The sequence below is a fragment of the Lepus europaeus genome, chromosome 6 (assembly GCF_033115175.1).
Source record: "Lepus europaeus isolate LE1 chromosome 6, mLepTim1.pri, whole genome shotgun sequence".
Taxonomy (NCBI): Eukaryota; Metazoa; Chordata; class Mammalia; order Lagomorpha; family Leporidae; genus Lepus; species Lepus europaeus.
In genome coordinates, this window is record NC_084832.1 from 54,860,598 (window position 1) to 54,879,363 (window position 18,766).

At 47.1% G+C, this 18,766-nt stretch overlaps 1 protein-coding gene across 3 annotated transcripts in view; it reads left to right on the forward strand.

The window, feature by feature from the left end:
- The first annotated feature begins 14,833 nt into the window (after positions 1 to 14,833).
- Positions 14,834 to 18,766, forward strand: part of NAA16 (N-alpha-acetyltransferase 16, NatA auxiliary subunit) — a 93,373-nt gene continuing 89,440 nt past the window's right edge. For all 3 annotated transcript variants that reach the window (XM_062194114.1, XM_062194115.1, XM_062194116.1), the window contains exon 1: positions 14,834 to 15,128. In XM_062194114.1, the coding sequence (XP_062050098.1) occupies positions 15,075 to 15,128 (54 nt within the window). In that variant the 5' untranslated portion in view covers positions 14,834 to 15,074. The remainder of the gene's footprint in view (positions 15,129 to 18,766) is intronic.

The window sequence follows — 18,766 nt, forward strand, 5'->3', positions numbered from 1 at the left end:
ATCATACTTACCATTGTATTCACACTAGATTTTATAGTTTTGGGGATCAGGATATAAATCTAACTTCTAAATATCATCTAGAAAAGATAATAAGTTATCTTTATTGTTGAAAAGGTAAAAACAACTATGATTCAATTTAACAAATATATTTTTGACTATCTATAAGGTGGTATGCAATGTGAATAGGACAAGTTGCTCAAACCAGAGAAAATTCCATCTAACGGGAGGAAATGGACAAGTGAGTTTATGACTTCAACACAGCATGATAAGTGCTAGATTGGAGGTGAGTACTGAGTGTTTTGAATATGTGATAGCCAGTCACATCAGAGTAGGAGGCGAGGACAGTTACTGCCAGAAACAGATGTTTAATCTGAGCTTTGAAGGACAAGTAGGAGTGAGCTAGGAAAAGATAGGAAGGGCATCACACATAAACAACAAGAACTTGGGAAACTGCAAGTGTTGCAGTCTGCTGAATGGTGGGAAATAAGCCACAAAGAGCAGCAGGGGTGGGCATTTGGCGCAGCATCCTATATCAGAGTGCCTGGGTTCCAGTCCTGGCTCCAACTTTCAAATACATAAATGCAAAATAAAAGGTCAGCATTGTGGTGTATTAGGTAAAGCCACCACCTGCAATGCTGGCTTCCCACATGAGTGCTGGTTTGAGACCCAGCTGCTCCACTTCCCATCCAGCGCCTTGCTAACGGGCCTAGGAAAACAGTGGAGGATGGCCCAAGTGCTTGGGCCCCTGCACCCACGTGGGAGACCTGGAAGAAGCTCCTGACTCCTGGGTTTGGCCTGGCCTATCCTGGCCTTTGCGATCATTTGGAGAGTGAACCAGTGGATGGAAGATATCTCCCTTTCTCTGTCTCTTCCTCTTTCTGTGTTACTCTGCCTTTCAAATAAATAGATAAATCTTTTTTTAAAAAAAGAAAGAAAATTAAATAAATATAGGAAGGCACTAGATCATAAAGAGTTTCACGCAGTTAGCTACGGAGGCCAGGCTTGCTCCTGAAAGTCATGGAAGGGTTTTAAGAAACAACTGTAGGGGCCAGCACTGTGGCGTAGTGGGTAAAGCCACCGCCTGAAGTGCCGGCATCTCATATGGGTGCCAGTTCTAGTCCTGGCTGCTCCTCTTCTGATCCAGCTCTCTGCTATAGCCTGGGAAAGCAGTGAAAGATGGCCCAAGTCCTTGGGCCCCTGTACCCATGTGGGAGACCCAGAAGAATCTCCTGGCTTCAGATCAGCGCACCCAACTGGGGAGTGAACCAGCGATGGAAGACCTCTCTCTCTCTCTGCCTCTCCTCTCTCTGTGTAACTCTTTCAAATAAATAAATCTTTAAAAAAAACTGTGATTATATTTATATTTTATAAAGATCTTGAATAATACCCTCCAAAAATAACCACAACCTAGTCCTAAGAAGCTGTGGATATTTTACCTTCTGCAGTAAAAGGGACTTTGCAGATGTGAGTAAATATTTCAAGGTGGTGAGATTATTCTGCATGATATAGAGGGGACCAATGTAATTATAAGGGACCTAAGAGGGAGATAGTAGAGTTAGACAAGAAGATGTGAGGAGGATGCATAGGTCAGAGAGAAGATGTTAAGTGGATGGCTTTGAAGGTGGAGCAAAGGACCATGAGCCCAGGAATGTAGGTGGCTTCAAGAAGCTGGGAAAGGCAAGGAAACCCATTCTCTCCCAGAGCCTCCAGAAGAAATGCATGTGCAGTGGTTAAGATGCTGCCCGAGATGCCCACATCCTGTGTCAGAGTGCCTGGGTTTGAATCCTGGTTCTGCTTCTGATTCCAGCTTCCTACTGAGGTGTACTCTGGGAGGCAGCAAGTGATGGCCCAAGTAGTTGAGTCCCTGCCTCCCATGCAGGAGACCTGAATTGAGTTCCAGCCTTCTGGCTTCAGCCTGACCCATTCCTGGCTGTTGCAGGACTTTGAGGAGTGAATCAGTAGATAGAATCAATCTCTTTCTCTCTCTCTCTCTCTCTCTCTCTCTCTCTCTCTCTCTCTCAAGAAAAAAAGTTAAAAACCAAAAGCAATGCAGCCCTACTGATACAGTTCACATTTCTGACCTTGAGAACAGATATAGTGTTGCTTTGAGACATTACATTTGTGGTAATTTGTTATAGCGGAATTAAGACAAATGTTCTTGATAGTTGTGCAGGAAATTAATTGAAGGTGGCTGCTCAAAAACCCATGGGAATCAGGTAGTATGTTGAGAGAGGAAGTTCAGTGATTAAATGCATGGACTCCAGTTAAATGGCCCTTAATTCTTAATTTTGCAAACTGGGGCACATTTATTCTTTTTTTTTTTTTTTTTTTTTTTGACAGGCAGAGTGGACAGTGAGAGAGAGAGAGACAGAGAGAAAGGTCTTCCTTTGCCGTTGGTTCACCCTCTAATGGCCGCCGCGGTAGCGCGCTGCGGCCGGCGCACCGCGCTGTTCCGATGGCAGGAGCCAGGTGCTTCTCCTGGTCTCCCATGGGGTGCAGAGCCCAAACACTTGGGCCATCCTCCACTGCACTCCTGGCCACAGCAGAGAGCTGGCCTGGAAGAGGGGCAACCGGGAAAGGATCGGTGCCCCGACCGGGACTAGAACCCGGTGTGCCAGCGCCGCAAGGCGGAGGATTAGCCTGTTGAGCCACGGCGCCGGCCACATTTATTCTTTTTTTATTAACCTTGTTTCTCTCATTTGTAAAAGGGAGATAATAGTATTTTTCTTACAGGTGTTTCATGAAGATTAAATACGGGATAGCCCAAAGTACGAGTGCAGTGGCCAGCACAGTCATGAGTCATGATTACAGTGACTGAGAAGAGAAGGGAGAGTAAGGAGGGAGGAGTGAAGTCCCCAAAGAAGGCAGTGCTGTTTTCCCTCCTAAACCCAGACGGAGGAATTAATTCTGCATGGGTGAGGGGTCTCTGCTGCTTTTGAGACTTGAAGAAAGAAACAACAAAAAGGGTAGGTGCAGATGGGTATTCCACAGTGTAGGGTGAAGCAGAAAGTGTTGTGCTCCACAAACTGGTAAATTAGAGGCGGTTGAAAAATACATAGATTAGCCAGCACCGTGGCTCAATAGGTTAATCCTCCGCCTGCGGCGCTGGCACTCCGGGTTCTAGTCCCGGTTGGGGCGCCGGTTCTGTCCTGGTTGCTCCTCTTCCAGTCCAGCTCTCTGCTGTGGCCTGGGAATGCAGTGGAAGATGGCCCAAGTGCTTGGGTCCTGCACCCACATGGGATACCAGGATAAGCACCTGGCTCCTGGCTTCGGATCAGCGCGGTGCACCGGCCACAGCGCGCCGGCCCGCGGCGGCCATTGGAGGGTGAACCAACGGTAAGGAAGACCTTTCTCTCTGTCTCTCTCTCTCACTGTCCTCTCTGCCTGTAAAAAAAAAAGAAAAAGAAAAAGAAAGAAAGAAAGAAAAATACATAGACTGAGAATAAGGGAGCAAGTGAGCCCAGATCCCCTGTGTCTTGAAGATGGAATGGCACTTATTAAGGACTAAACAAGTGTTTGTTGAAAGATAGGGGATTGTCATTAGAATGTGGATTGTCCTGGGAAGAAGCTGCTAGAGCTACTGTACTCAGAAATTATAGTATGAGAATAACCCCATAAGAACAAAAGTTCTTGGCAGAATGCTGGACTCTCCATGCTACCTTGACAGACATAATTCTACTTGTTGGGATTCCATATTTTAAAAACATTTTATTTTAAAGATTTGCTTATTTATTTATTTGAAAGGCAGAGTGACAGAGAGAGTACTGTGTGTGTATGTATATATAAACATAATTTGCATATTTTTTCCCCACATACCCTAGGTATTGGTGGGGGAAGCATTAGCATTCTTTTCCATCCCCCTGTCCCTTCCAAATCATTATGGTTCACCTTCATTTACAGCAAATATAATATTTGGGGCTGGCACTATGATGTAGTGGGAAAAGCCTCTGCTTGCATTGCCAGAATTCCATATGGGCACCTGTTCACATCCCAGCTACTCCACTTCCAATTCAGCTCCCTGCTAATGGCCTGGGAAAGCAGCGGAGGATGGCCCAAGTACTTGGGCCCCTGCACCTACATGGTAGACCCGGAAGAAGCTCCTGGGTCCTGGCTTTGGATAGGCCCAGCTCTGGCTGTTGCTGTCATTTAGGGAGTAAACCAGTGGATGGAAAATCTCAGTCTCTCTGTCTCTCTCTGTAACTATTCCTTTCAAATAAATAAATAAATCTTATGTATATAAATAAATAATATATAAAAATAATTCTTATACATAAATATTATATAAATATAAATCATATATAAATAAATCTCTATCTTTATCTCTATATCTATCTATCTGTCTATCTATCTATCTATCCATCTATGTATCGAGAGAGGGAATCCTCAATCTGCTGATTTACTTCCCAAATACATTAGAAGCAGAGGGGCTAGGAGTCCAACCAGCGCTCCAATATGGGATGTAGGTATCCGAAGTCGTTGCATAACCCACTGTACCACAATGCCCACTCCAGGGATCTCATCTTTAAAAACAGTTGCATTATGTCTACTCTAATATGTTACCTTGGATTTAAAAGATACTGGAAAACTCATTTAAAAATAATTAGAAAAATAGGATAGGAGATTGCTGGAATTTATGACTTAAGAGGTATGACAGGTCTTGATGATTCAATATTTGATGGTGGGAGTGAGTTGGCTAAAAGAGGGTGGAAGGTGAAGGTCTCTGGAGATGAAGCCAAGGAATCGTAAGGCCAGGACTTTGAACCATCCATACAGGTACTAGAGTCTTGGTTTGGGTGCGAAAGAGGAGTATTGCCATTTGGCAAATGAACGGATGAAAGATAGTGACCAAGAGCTAAAGAAGAGATTCATAGAGCTGGTGAGCATAGACTCGGAATGGAGGGCTTTTCTGTCAATGAAGGTGGAGTGTAATGATTTGGAAGGGGCAGGGGGATGGAAAAGAATGCTGATACCCCCCTCCCCCAGCGCCTAGGGGGAAACACCTATGTGGGGAAGGAAAGATGCACAGTGAGGGGTCGTGTGCTTGGTAAGGAGGTGACTGCTAATTAGGGCCAGGAGGTAGAGAGTGCTGACTGAAGGGCTTCAGGAGAAAGCAGCGTGGGAAGGGGAGTGTGGAGAACAGCAGTGGAAGGAGGAATTATGGGAGAAGGCTCAGAGCCAAACAAACAAGAGTATGACAGGACAAATGACTAGAAGGGTAAGAATTTGATGCTTTGAGAGGCAAAATAGTATTCATCATTCTGATTGGAACTCTTGGGTAAAGATCTTTCTGGAAGCCAGCTTTGTGGTGCAGCAGGTTAAACCATCACCTTCAATACTGGCATCCTGTGAGCGCTGGTCCTGGCTACCCCACTTCCAATCCAGCTCTCTGCTAATGCACCTGGGAAAGCAGTGGAGGATGAGCCAAGTGCTTGGGCTCCTGCCACTCATGGGGAGACCAGGCTCTTGGCTTTGACCTGGGTCAGCTCTGGCTGTTGCAGCTATGTGGGGAGTGAACCAGACCATGGAAGATTTTCTCCCTCCCTCTCCCTCTCTCTCTAACTGTCTTTGAAAAAATATATAAAGATTTGTGTGCTGACACAGAGACTTTATTTATTTTTTAATTTTTTTTATTTTTGACAGGCAGAGTGGACAGTGAGAGAGAGAGAGAGACAGAGAGAAAGGTCTTCCTTTTGCTGTTGGTTCACCCTCCAATGGCCGCTGCGGCCAGCGCACCGCGCCGATCCGAAGGCAGGAGCCAGGTGCTTCTCCTGGTCTCCCATGGGGTGCAGGGCCCAAGCACTTGGGCCATCCTCCACAGCACTCCCTGGCCACAGCAAAGAGCTGGCCTGGAAGAGGGGCAACCGGGACAGAATCCGGCGCCCCGACCTGGACTAGAACCCGGTGACACAGAGACTTTTAAGCGATTCCAATTCTAAACCACATTCACTGCGGTCTCATTAGGGTTCAAAATTTGATCTTAGTTATGAGAGTTGTTTTGTTTTTGTGCCTCATCTAAATTCATTCCTGGGGAAGGGCAGCATGTTTAAGCCTGGATTAGGTCATCCTAATTTTCATAAACGCTTTGAAACAGTGGTTTGCAACTCTGGCTGCATATCAGAATATTCAGGGAAGCTTTTAAGAAACTCAGTATCCACTCTACTCCAGTTGAATTCGAATTTATGCAGGTGATACTCTGGCATCAGCAATTTTTGAAGCTCACCAGATGACACAAAATGTCATCTAGTAGCCACAGTCAGGAGCCACTGCCTTCAAATAACTTATAATATATGAAACGTAAAACAGTAAGGCAAGGACAGAAAAGGACAAAGTGATATGAAAATTCATAGAAGAAAGAGGCCTGGAAAGACTTCATAAAAGTCATGCCATGTGAGATGAAGGAATAAAGATCAAGATTAGGATGGTGGGAGAAGTGTTTGTGATAAACATATCAGGTTAAACAAAAGTGTGGCATTCAGAAAATACTAGACTAGTGGGAACAAAGGAGCAAAGTGTGAGAAAAATCTGAGAATAGAGCCTGGATCCTAGACAGTGGGATTGGGAGGGACTGAAAGTTTGACTCACTGTGTAACCCACTTAGAGGTTTGGATAGAAAATACTGATCTAGAGGCAAAGAGAAAAATGAAATGGAAAGAAAAAAGCCTGGAAGTAGAGGGACCAGTTATGAGGCTTTTGTAGCATTTGCTTTTTTTTTTTTTAAAGATATATTTTATTTAGTTAAAAGAGTTACAGAGAGAGAGGTAGAGAGAGGTAGAGAGAGAGAAAGAGAGAGAGAGAGAGAAAGGTCTTTCATCCATTGGTTCACTCCCCAAAAGGCTGGAATGACTGGAAGCCAGGAGCTTCATCTGGGTTTCCCAAGTGGGTAGCAGAGACCCAAGCACTTGAGCCATCCTCCACTGCTTTCCCAGGAGCACCAGTAGGGAGCTGGATCAGAAGAGGAGCAGCCTGGACTCAAACTGGCACCCATATGGGAAGCTGGCACTGCAGATGGAGGCTTGTGACCCACTGCGAAACAGCACCAGCCATAACATTTCATTTTAAGGCACATGAAAGTGGAATGGGAATGAAGAATAGGGGAGGAAATGAAAGGATTTGGCAACTTGGATGTGGGGACTGATAAAGAAGAGTTAGTAGTGTTTATGAAAATTTGAGGATGACTATAAGAATGGCCTCATTGACAAAAATATGTGAAAAGGGCAGCACTTGGACTTGTTTGTTGAGAAGATGGTAAATTTTATTTTTGTGTTGCTTCTAAGATAACCAGTTGAAAATATGTAATAAGCAACTAGGAATGAAGGCAAGGACACAGAAAGAGGCCTTGAAACAGGAGACAGTGTAAATCATCTACTTGATGTTAATAATGGAAGCTGTAGGAGCAAGGAGAACTTATTAATTCTATAATTCTGTTGTATTAATTCTGTATGTGCTGGAATAGGGTACAGCAGGTGTTCAATTAATATGTTTAATTGCTGTTGTTGAAAATCAAAGTAGAATCATCCAGATAACCTACATGTATGAGAAGGAAAGGGAGCTGATGGAGGACTCAAAGGATAACTAGAAAGAGAGGAAGAAATCTAGGATTCTGCAGGGTCTTGGTGACCTAGGGAAGAGAGATTCATGGAGAGAATGGTCTACATTGTGAAATGCTGTTGAGAGGTGAAGAACTCCGTGGACTGAGAAAATCTTTTAGCCAGTCCTTAAAATTGAAGCTGTAAGGGGCAGTTGCTTGGCCTAGTGGTTGGGATGCCCATATCTCATATCAGAATGTCTAGGTTTGAGTCCCAGCTTCCTTTGTGGTTCCAGTTTTCTGCCAGTGTGCACCCTGAGAGGCAGCTGGTGATGGCTCAAGTAGCTGGGTCCCTGCTATCCATGTGAGAGAGCTGGAATGAGTTCCTGGCTTGACCCAGTCCCAACCATTGCAGACATTTAGGGAGAGAAGCAGCAGATGGGAGCACCGTTTGTCTCTTTCTGCTCTCAAATAAATAAACAAATTAAAATTTGCAATGTAAGTTTCATGAAGATAGATATTTTTGACTCTTAGGAGATTGCCTATTGCACTGTGGATGCTTAACAATAAATACTGGTGAGTGGACTGTATTTCAGAAGACAGTTTCAGAAGACTGTGGGACACAGAAACCTTAAGAAACGAATAGAACTAATTGCCCTATTATTTTTTGTCCATTTTCTGTAAGTAGAGTAAATTTTAAAAAATAAATCAGATTATGTCACTTTCCTGCTGAAAATGCTTGAGTGGATTCCCATTGAACTTAGGTTAAAACAAAACAAAAACTACACTGTCCATTGCTTGCGATGAAAACCCTGAACAACCTGGCCTCATTGTCTTTTTTTAAAAAGATTTATTTATGTACTTGAAAGTCAGAGTTACGGGGGAGAGAAAGAGAGAGAGAGAGAGAGAGAGAGAGAGAGAGATCTTCCATCACTGATTTACTCCCCAGATGGCTGCAACAAGCGTGCTGGCACAGGCTAAAGTCAAGAGCAAGGAGCTTCATCAGGGTCTCTCACGTGGGTTGCAGGGGCCCAAGCACTTCAGCCATCTTCTGCTTTCCCCAGGCCATTAGCAGGGAGCTGGATCAGATGCAGAACAGCTGAGACTGTGACCCAGTGCAGTTTTACCCACTAAACCACAATGCTAACTCCACTGGCCTCCATTTTCAACCCAACTCTGAATCACTTTCTCTCTCGCACCCACACTCCAGTCACCCCCTTGAACTTGATAATAGAGACAGATTCTCCCTGACCCTTTCGTTCCTTGACTGTGCTCCTGCATTAGGACCTTTGCCTTGTCCCTGCATTTCACCTTGTTAGCTCCCTACTCATCTTTAGGTTCTGTTCACTTGTTACCACCTCTCCTGAGCAAGCTCATTCCCAAGAACTTTATTTAAAGTTCTGTAGTCTTTCTTCAACCCCCACTGCCCTCACATGACCTCCTTTTATTTCTTTCATAGGACTTTCCACAGCCCCAAATTATTGTCTTTTTTTTTTTTCAAGCACTAGCCTGTTTCTATTTTTTAAAATTAACTCATTTATTTGAAAGACAGAGTTACAGGCCGGCGCCGCAGCTCACTAGGCTAATCCTCCGCCTTGCAGCGCCGGCACACTGGGTTCTAGTCCCGGTCGGGGCACTGGATTCTGTCCCGGTTGCCCCTCTTCCAGGCCAGCTCTCTGCTGTGGCCAGGGAGTCCAGTGGAGGATGGCCCAAGTGCTTGGGCCCTGCACCCCATGGGAGACCAGGATAAGCACCTGGCTCCTGCCATCGGATCAGCTCAGTGCGCCGGCCGCAGCGGCCATTGGAGGGTGAACCAACGGCAAAGGAAGACTTTTCTCTCTGTCTCTCTCTCTCTCTCACTATCCACTCTGCCTGTCAAAAAAAAAAAAAAAAAAAAAAAAAGACAGAGTTACAGAGGGACACAGGGATTTCCCATTTGCTGGTTCACTCCCCAAGTGGCTGCAATGATCAGCATTGGGCCAGGTCAAAGCCGGGAGCCTGAACTCTATCCAGGTCTCCCATGTGGGTGGCAGGGGCTCAAGCATATGGGCCATGTTCTGTCAGCCCCAAGAATTATCTTGTTTACTTATGTGTTTATTGTCTGTCTTCTCCCACTAGAATATAAGCTACATAAGGAAGAAGGCGATGTAAATTGTGAGGACAGTAACTGATGAGTAATAATTCAGGAAAAGCAAAAAAGGAGGGAATAAAGAACTCCAAGGGAGGAATGGCAATGCCAGTTCTTCCTCAGAAGCAAGAGCAAGAAAGGGAGGTGTGGGGAGGTGGGGAAAGGTTGATTAGTGGGTACAGAATTATGGTTAGATAGGATAAGATGTTCTGAGATACTCCTGCACAGTAGGGTGACTACAGATAAGGTTAATGTACTATACATTACTCTATTTAAGAAACTCAGAAGAGATAAAGAAATGTTAAATGTTTGAGGAGAGAAATATATTTACCCCAACAGGACATTACACAATGTAATTATGCATTTTTTAGGGATTTTATTTATTATTTTATTTGAGAGGTAGAGTTACAGACAGAGAGGTCTTCCATCCACTGGTTCACTCCCCAAATGGCTGCAGTGGCCGGAGCTGCGCCAATCCGAAGCCAGAAGCCAGGAGCTTTTTCCAGGTCTCCCACACAGGGGCAGGGGCCCAAGAACTTGAGCCATCCTCTACTGCTTTCCCAGGCCATAGCAGAGAGCTGGATTGGAAGTGGAGCAGCCAGGACTTGAACTGGCTTCCATAAGGGATGCTGGTGCCACAGGCAGAGGATTAACCTACTGTGCCACAGCACCAGGTCCTGTAATTATACATTGAAACATCATATGGTAGCCCATCAATATGTATAATTCTTACCTATTACAAAAATTTAAAAAGTAAAGTTTTGGTTTTTTTTTTTGTTTGTTTTTAAGAAAACAAGAGCAAAAAAGGTAGAAGGGAGCAGAAACATCAGGGAATCTGAGGTGGAAAGTATTACGCAATCGGATAAGTTCTTTTCCCATCAGCCTTTAATTACAGGGTTAAATTGGTTGTGGGAATAGCAGCAACCTACTTGATGTGACTCTGCCAGCTGGCTCTGCAAGATACGCTGTGTTCACGGGGTAGAGAAAATTCCTTTCCAGATTCTGTTCTCCTTGGCTCTACTAGACTTAGCAAGCGGATCGCTGGCTCATATCATATATTGAAAAAGTGCTTGGGGAACTTAAATGGTCTTTACAGACGCTTTTACTGATCTTTTACTTAGTGCGTGGTTCTGAAGGGAGGCACACCCTGTCTGAAGCACCAGGAGGGAGCAGGGGGTTGAATGTCCCTGATGTCCCCGAAGGGGCTTCAGCACCTTCCTGGGACACCGTGAGTTCTGATTTACACAGCACTCCCCCACACCAAAGGCTTGAAATGAGTAAGCATTAAATTCACATAACCCTGCTGTGGAGCAGATTACAAAAATGTTATTATAACCCTATTTTCTGTTGAAAGCTGAAATGAGATTTGCTCTAGACTAAACAGGAAGTCAGCAATAAACTTATAGCCACAAGTTAATCCCAGCTTTGGGTTGTGCCTACATTCCACTTTTTATATGCTCTAAGACTCAGGCTGACAGGCTCCAGCAGCGCAATTGGCTTTTCAATCAATTTTCTACTTCTCTCCCTTCACCTCTGTCCTCGTGTAGACAAGCAACATATGCATGCATGGTGGATGAAAGACAAGGAAAATACTTTTTTTTTTTTTAAGATTTTATTTATTTATTTGAGAGGTAAAGTCACAGAGAGTGAGAGGGAGAAAGAGAGAGAAAGGTCTTCCGTCTGTTGGTTCACTCCCCAAATGGCCGCAATGACTGGAGCTGCTTCCTCTGGGCCTCCCACATGGGTGCAGCTCCACCGCTTTCCCAGGTCACAGCAGAGAACCGGATTGGAAGAGGAGCAGCCAGGACCAGGTGCCCATATGGGATGCCGGCGCCGCAGGCGGAGGATTAACCCACTGCACCACAGCACTGGCCCCAAAACACCCACTTTCAAGTGTTTGGACTTGAAGATTTCCTTTGCATATGCTGTCTTACCTGGCAGATGCTGGGGTGGAGCTCATGGGAAAGGGGAAATGTTGGCACTGGGTGTAAGGCAGCAAAATGCAAAAGTAGCAGCAGCATGGGCTGCCTGATTTAGGGGTAGGAGAGACCAATGGTGAAAGACGGTGAGGATTTAACAGCTACCAAAGTGACTGGAGGAGGCCCACAGGAAACTCATAGAACATAAACATTCCTGTCTCCAAAATATTTACGGTTGGCATTATTCCTTTCTCCTCTGCTCTTTTTTAAAAGATTTTTATTTTATTTTATTTATTTGACAGGCAGAGCTACAGACAGTGAGAGGGCGAGACAGCTAGAAAGGTCTTCCTTCCGTTGGTTCACCCCCCAAATGGCCGCTATGGCCGGCGCTGCGCCGATCTGAAGCCAGGAGCCAGGTGCTTCTTCCTGGTCTCCCTTGCAGGTGCAGGGCCCAAGCACTTGGGCCATCCTGCATTGCCTTCCCGGGCCACAGCAGAGAGCTGGACTGGAAGAGGAGCAACCAGGACTAGAACCCAGGGCCCATATGGGATTCTGGCGCTGTAGGCGGAGGATTAGCCAAGTGAGTCACGGTGCCGGCCCTCTGCTCTTTACTTTAAAAAAAAAAAAAAACTTAATTGTAATTTTGAAACAGGACTTGAAATGAAGTAAAGTGGTTTGAGCTGGCCCAGGTACGTTCCAGAAAAGTCCACATTCTATGAGTCAAGCGATGGTTTGGTTGGAGTACTAGAGTTTGGGCTCTTCCCAAGATAGCCCTTTACTTCTGGGGGAGTAGATGCATTGGGAACCAAAGAATTTTCAGTCATGCCATACTGAGCAAAGAGTAGGTAGAGACTGAGGAAGTGGCTGAGTAGGAGGGTGATGTGAGCAGGGACTTTTGTGCACCTGCTTGGCTGTCCGGGTCAGGTGCAGGTGCAGCTCAGGGAAGCTCCCTCAGCGGCCCTCTTTGCTAACTTCCTCTCTAGCAGCCTGGGCAGCCTAGTTTCTGCAGAGAACACACAGACCCTTCTGGACTCTCGTTTTCAATTACAGCCCTAACAGTCCCTTCCCTATTTTAAAAGACTCCTATGATAGTTTCTTCCATCTCCAACCAACTCAGCCAAGAGGGAAGAAAAGTCAGATACATGCCAGCCCAGTTTTCGTTATCACCCACTAAAGGCCGTTACCCTATAGTTTCATAAATACGCACAAAGGAAGATCCAGCATTTCTAAGAGTAAGTGTGCCTACGGCACATGTTGTGCTGCGGCGGGTTAAGCAGCTGTCAGACACCTGCACCCCATAGTGGGAGTTCCTATTCTGCTTCCAATCTTGCTCCCCACAATGTGCCTGGGAAGCAAGTGCTTGGGTCCCTGCCACTCACAGGAGACACCAGGATGGAGTTCTTGGCTCCTGGCTTCAGTTTGGCCTAGCTTCAGTTTGGCCTAGCTTCTTGCATCCTTGTGGGGAGTGAACCAACTGATGGAAAATCTCTGGTCTCTCTACAACACTCTGACATTCAAATAAATAGATAAATCTTTAAAAAAATAAAAGAGTGCCTAATATGTACATACTTTTTTTTTAAAAAAATATTTATTTGATATGGGTGATCCTGTGCCTGGCTGGGAGACTGCCTGCTTAGCCCATGCAGCAGATTAAGAGGGCATGGCACACCATGCTTCCTGGAACCCTGGTGGAAGGGTTCAACACACTGAGCCACACTTGACCTGACTGCTGGCAGGCGGCTGGAGCCCCAGGCACATGTCCCCGTACCCCCTCCCCCACTTCCTGTTGAAGGACCTTGTAATTGACAACTAGGTAAACAGCTCCCAGGTGTGGCCCAGACTCAGAACACCTGGTAGGCTGCATGACCTTCAAGCTGATTGGAGAAGCCTATCGACTTTATCCTATAGAATTAGTGCTACCCTGAACTAGCTGTGCCTCCTTGCCTGCCGTTGAAAAGCCTGTGCCTGATCGTTAATAAACGGACATGTTCATTGAAACTGGACTCTGGTGCTTCTTGTCCAAGAGCACCCTTGCTCCACCATCCTGACAGTGTAGGCCTTGCAGATTTAAAGAAACAGAGAGGGGGAGAGACAAAGAGAGGGCTTCCATCTTCTGGTTCACACCCAAATGGCTCCAACTGCTCAGCTGTGGCCAGGCTGAAGCCAGAAGCCAGGAGCTTCATCTAGGTCTCCCACACAGGTGCAGGGGCCCAAACACCTTGGCCACCCTTCCCGGCTTTTCCAGGCACATTATCAGGGACATGGATTGGAAACGGCACAGTCAGAACTCCAACGATGCCCATATGCAATGAAGGTGCTGCAAGCGGTGGCGTCCTTACATGGTACTTGTCACTGAGCTACATAAGTATCTTTTTTTAAAAAAATTTATTTTTAAGGTTTTTATTTAATGAATACAAGTTTCATATGTGCAGCTTTTTAGGAATATAGTGTTTCTTCCCCCCTTTCCAACCTCCCCACCCATCTCACCTCCTACTCCCTCTCCCATTCCATTTTTCATTAACATTCATTTTTAATTCACTTTATATACAGAAGACCAGCTCTACACTAAGTAGAGATTTCCACTGTTTGCACCCACACATACACACAAAGTATAAAATATTATTTGAAGACAGGTTTTACCGTTAATTCTCAAGTTCACCTCATTAAGGACAGAGGTCCAACATGGGGAGTAAGTGCACAGTGACTCCTGTTGTTGATTTAAAAATTGACACTCCGAAAGTATCTTTCTAGACTCACACATCACTATCAGTACGTCTTCTAGTATTGTGGAAGGGGGCCCTGAACTGGAAGGTCCTGGGTTTGAATCCTGTTCCTCCCATTATTATATGGCTTGTGTGAGGCGGAACCACCTGAGAAGGAATAATCAGACTTAGAGGATTGGCAGCCTCGTAAAGCCCTCATAATTCCCACGAAAACCGTCAAGCTGCTCCAAACTGCTGGGAGTCTTTTTTTTTCCCATTTCTTTCACACGTGCTTTCGCATCAGGGCGGCTGGGCTGCGAAGAATTTGTGGGAAAAGGAAGACGATAGCGTCCGACACCAAGAATCTGCTTCGTGGGAGCGCCCTTTGAGCAACAGCGATAAAACGGACCGGGCAACCACAGCGCGCTACAATGCCGAGGGCCTGGCGACCGCGACCGCGGCCCTCAGCAAGCTCCCAGCGCTGCCTGCCACCGCGCGCCCACCCGCGGGGAGCCCCGCGCATGCGCCCTGCGTCCGGCCTGTGGAGGGGCGGGCCGTGGCTGCCATCTTGCCGCGCGCGCTCGCTCGCTCCAAAACGGGGCAGGAGCCAAAGCTGGTCCTGCTCACAGCGCCTTCTCTTCCCACTGTCAAGCCTGCCCAATAGCCCTGCCCTGGCTGGCCAGCCCCAACTCTGGGCCAATGAACTAACCCACCCTTCCGCGCGCGGCCCGACCTTCGGCAGCGGCCCGTCGCGGTGCCGACGCCCGCGAAAAGGAGCAGCCTCCTCGCCGCCGGCCGCGATGCCGAACGTGCAGCTGCCGCCCAAGGAGAGCAACCTCTTCAAACGCATCCTGGTGAGTGGCTGGAGGCCGCGGGTCGCGCGCGGCGACGGCTGCAGGACCCGGCCTCGGCCTGCGTTCGCTGCTCCGCTCTTTGTTTACCAGGGAGCCCGCGGGGACCCTTCTTCCCCGCCCCGGCCGCGCGCTTTCCAGAAACTTCACGGCGCCCTCCGCAGTGCCTGCCCTGAGCCAAGGCGCCGCGGCCGGGCAGTGGCTCCCTGCCCGCTGCGGCGCCCGCATCCTCCCCGATCTGCGTCTGTGGGCTCTCTGCCCCGGGCGGGGGGCTCTCCGGGGCTGCTTTGCACGTAACCGAGTGCGCGGCCACCCCAGGAGCCCTCACAGCGGAAGCGATGCTGCGGGGCCGTGGGGGCCCCAGGCTGAATGCGGTTGCGGGAAAGCGACGCCGGCAGCTCGGGGAAGCCCAGCCTGGCACTAGCTCCCCCAGGGAGAGCGAGCGTCTGCCTGTTGGAAAATGCACGGGTATTCATTCCCCGTCTCGGGGAGGTGGGGTGGCTCGGTGGCCTGATCTGCTTCGTACGTGGTCACAGACTGCAGCACTGCTCGTGGCTTTGGACCCGCGCCTGCCGTGCCCTGAGCGGTGCAGGCCGGGCAGTGATGGTCGCCACCGAGCCGCCAGGGCAGCTTTCCGTGGGTGGCAACGCCAGGTGCCCTCGCGGCTGTCGGTGCTCGGTGCTTCCTGCCGCCTTGGCTTTTCTCGATGCACACCGCAGTGCGTTAGACTGGCAGCTCTACATCTGAGAAGGAGCCTTGAGACTTCAAGGGTAACTTTATACCGAGAGCCAGTTTCCCTGTTTGACCGTTAGCAGTTGCGTGACTTAGGACTATCAACAAGACTCCAGTTTTGTGTTAATTTTAAGTGTTATGTGTCGACGTCGGGTAGAAGTTCCTAGATGCTGTTCTTCTTCCGGCCCATTGACACGCCACACGTCATCTTCAGAATGTTGGAGACAGAGTAGATGGGATGAAGATGTTAAATCTTCATTTTATATGGTGCTTAGTGTTGAGTGAATAATGAAAGACCAAGTGTAAAAACAAAATACTTAAATGCTGATAATTAAAGCATTGTGACAGATTGCTTAACTTGGCTTTGTATATACCTTTTACATTTTTACTTGGATTTTTCTCATACATTTGGGTTTTACACAGTGTGGAATTGGGGGTGTGAACCCTTGTGTTAGCCCCCCTTCCCTTTTTTGGCTCCAGGGAATCGGAAACATCAATGGAAAACTATAAATTATAGGTTTCAGGATTACTCAAAGCATGACTACACTTTTCTTCCTTTATGGCTGTCCTCTACTTCAAATGTTATATCAGTAACGCTAAAAAAAACCCAAAAATCCAGCTGATTTATTACTCTCAAGTTTCAAGAAAGCTAAAGCTGTTGCTGATGTTTCTTTATCTCCAAATAAATTAGACAACACTAAGCATGTTCTTATGGATATGTAATGTTTATTGTAAGTCTGCATGAATTTAGCAGGGTGCTGCAAAACCGATTTGGGGGCTGGTGCAGTGACAAAGTTGGTAAAGCTGCTGTCTGCAGTGCCAGCATCCCATATGGGCTCCAGTTCAAGTCCTGGCTGCTCCACTTCCAATCCAGCTCTCTGCTATGGCCTGGGAAAGCAGTAGTAGATAGCTCAAGTCCTTGGGCCCATGCACCCGCGTCGGAGACCCGGAGGAGGCTCCAGGCTTCAGATCGGCGCAGCTCTGGCCATTGCGGCCATCTGGGGAGTGGACCAACGAATGGAGGACCTCTCTACCTCTGGCACTCTGTAACTCTGCCTTTCAAATAAATAAATAAATCTTTTTTTTTTTTAAAGTTTATAGGGAAAAAAATGAATGATTTTATCCTTCTGGAATCCATGTTTCCAGCACAGGAACTTTTGGTAGACACACTTAAAATTGTACCCAACACATAGCAAGGGAGCTTGGAATGAGATGAAACATGCTCATGATCAGTGGCTGCTGAGGACGTGTTAATTAGCCTGGCTGGTGGCATTTTAGGAAGAGATGTTGCTTATGCTTATATTAGACTAATGATGGCTAGACCATGGTGTTTGGAGCCAGATTAGAGTTTGCAATTAAGCTGGGCCGTTGTATATATATATTAAAGATTTATTGGCCGGCGCCGCAGCTCACTAGGCTAATCCTCCACCTTGTGGCGCCGGCACACCAGGTTCTAGTCCTGGTCGGGGTGCCGGATTCTGTCCCGGTTGCCCCTCTTCCAGGCCAGCTCTCTGCTGTGGCCCCGGGAAGGCAGTGGAGGATGGCCCAAGTGCTTGGGCCCTGCACCCCATGGGAAACCAGGAGAAGCACCTGGCTCCTGCCTTCAGATCAGCGCCTCCATTGGAGGGTGAACCAATGGCAAAAGGAAGACCTTTCTCTCTGTCTCTCTCTCTCTCACTGTCCACTCTGCCTGTCAAAAAAAAAAAAAAAAAAAAAAAAGATTGATTTATTTATTTACTTGAGAGGCATAGTTACAGAGAGAGGTTCACTCCCCAAATGGTGCAACCGCCAGTGCTGGGCCGATCTGAAGCCAGGTGCCAGGAGCCAAGAGCTTCTTCTGATTGCAGGGGCCCAAGCTCTTGGGCCATCTTCTGCTTTCCCAGGCCATCAGCAAGTAGCTGGATTGGAAATGGAGCAGCCAAGACTTGAGCGCCCATGTGGGATCCCAGCGCAGCAGGCAGATGCTTAACCCACTATGCCACAGTGCAGGCTTATAGGGTTTTCTTTGAAAAAATTATTTTTAATGGAAAGGTAGAGGAAGATTTTTCGTAAGCTGCTTCACTCCCCAGATGTCTATAACAGTGGGTTTGGACCAGGCTGAAGCCAGGAACTTAATTCCAATTGAGTAGCAGGGTCCCAAGTACTTGAACCATTATTTGCTGCCTGCAGTGCGCTTTAGTAGGAAGCTGGATTAGAAGTGAACTCAGGCACTCCAGTACAGGATGTGGGATGAGATGCTAGTGTTCTAACCAAGGTCTTAACTGCTGTGCCAAATGCCCACTCTACCAAGATTTTTGAACTCTTGAGTGTCAGTTTCTGCATCAGTACAGTACAAGTAATCACACCTACCATAAGGAATTGTTATAAGCATTACAATAATTTTGTACAGAAGTAAGTAAGTCATTGCCCAAGAAGTAGTAGTATTTTTACGTGGGAGACAATTCTTAACAGTGAAAGAATCTTATGGTTCTCCGTTAGAGTCCACCAATGTTCAGCTTTTTTTTTTTTTTTTTTTTTTTGGACAGGCAGAGTGGACAGTGAGAGAGAGAGAGAGAGACAGATAGAAAGGTCTTCCTTTTGCCATTGGTTCACCCTCCAATGGCTGCCGCAGCCGGCGCATCGCACTGATCCAAAGCCAGGAGCCAGGTGCTTATCCTGGTCTCCCATGCGGGTGCAGGGCCCAAGCACTTGGGCCATCCTCCACTGCACTCCCGGGCCACAGCAGAGAGCTGGCCTGGAAGAGGAGCAACCGGGACACAACCCAGCGCCCCGACCAGGACTAGAACCTGGTGTACTGGCGCCGCAGGCAGAGGATTAGCCTATTGAGCCGCGGCGCCAGCCAAGCATTTTTAATATGCTTTTTATGAGTCTATTTTTCAAAGTTTTATTTGAGTAGAGAGACTGAGAGA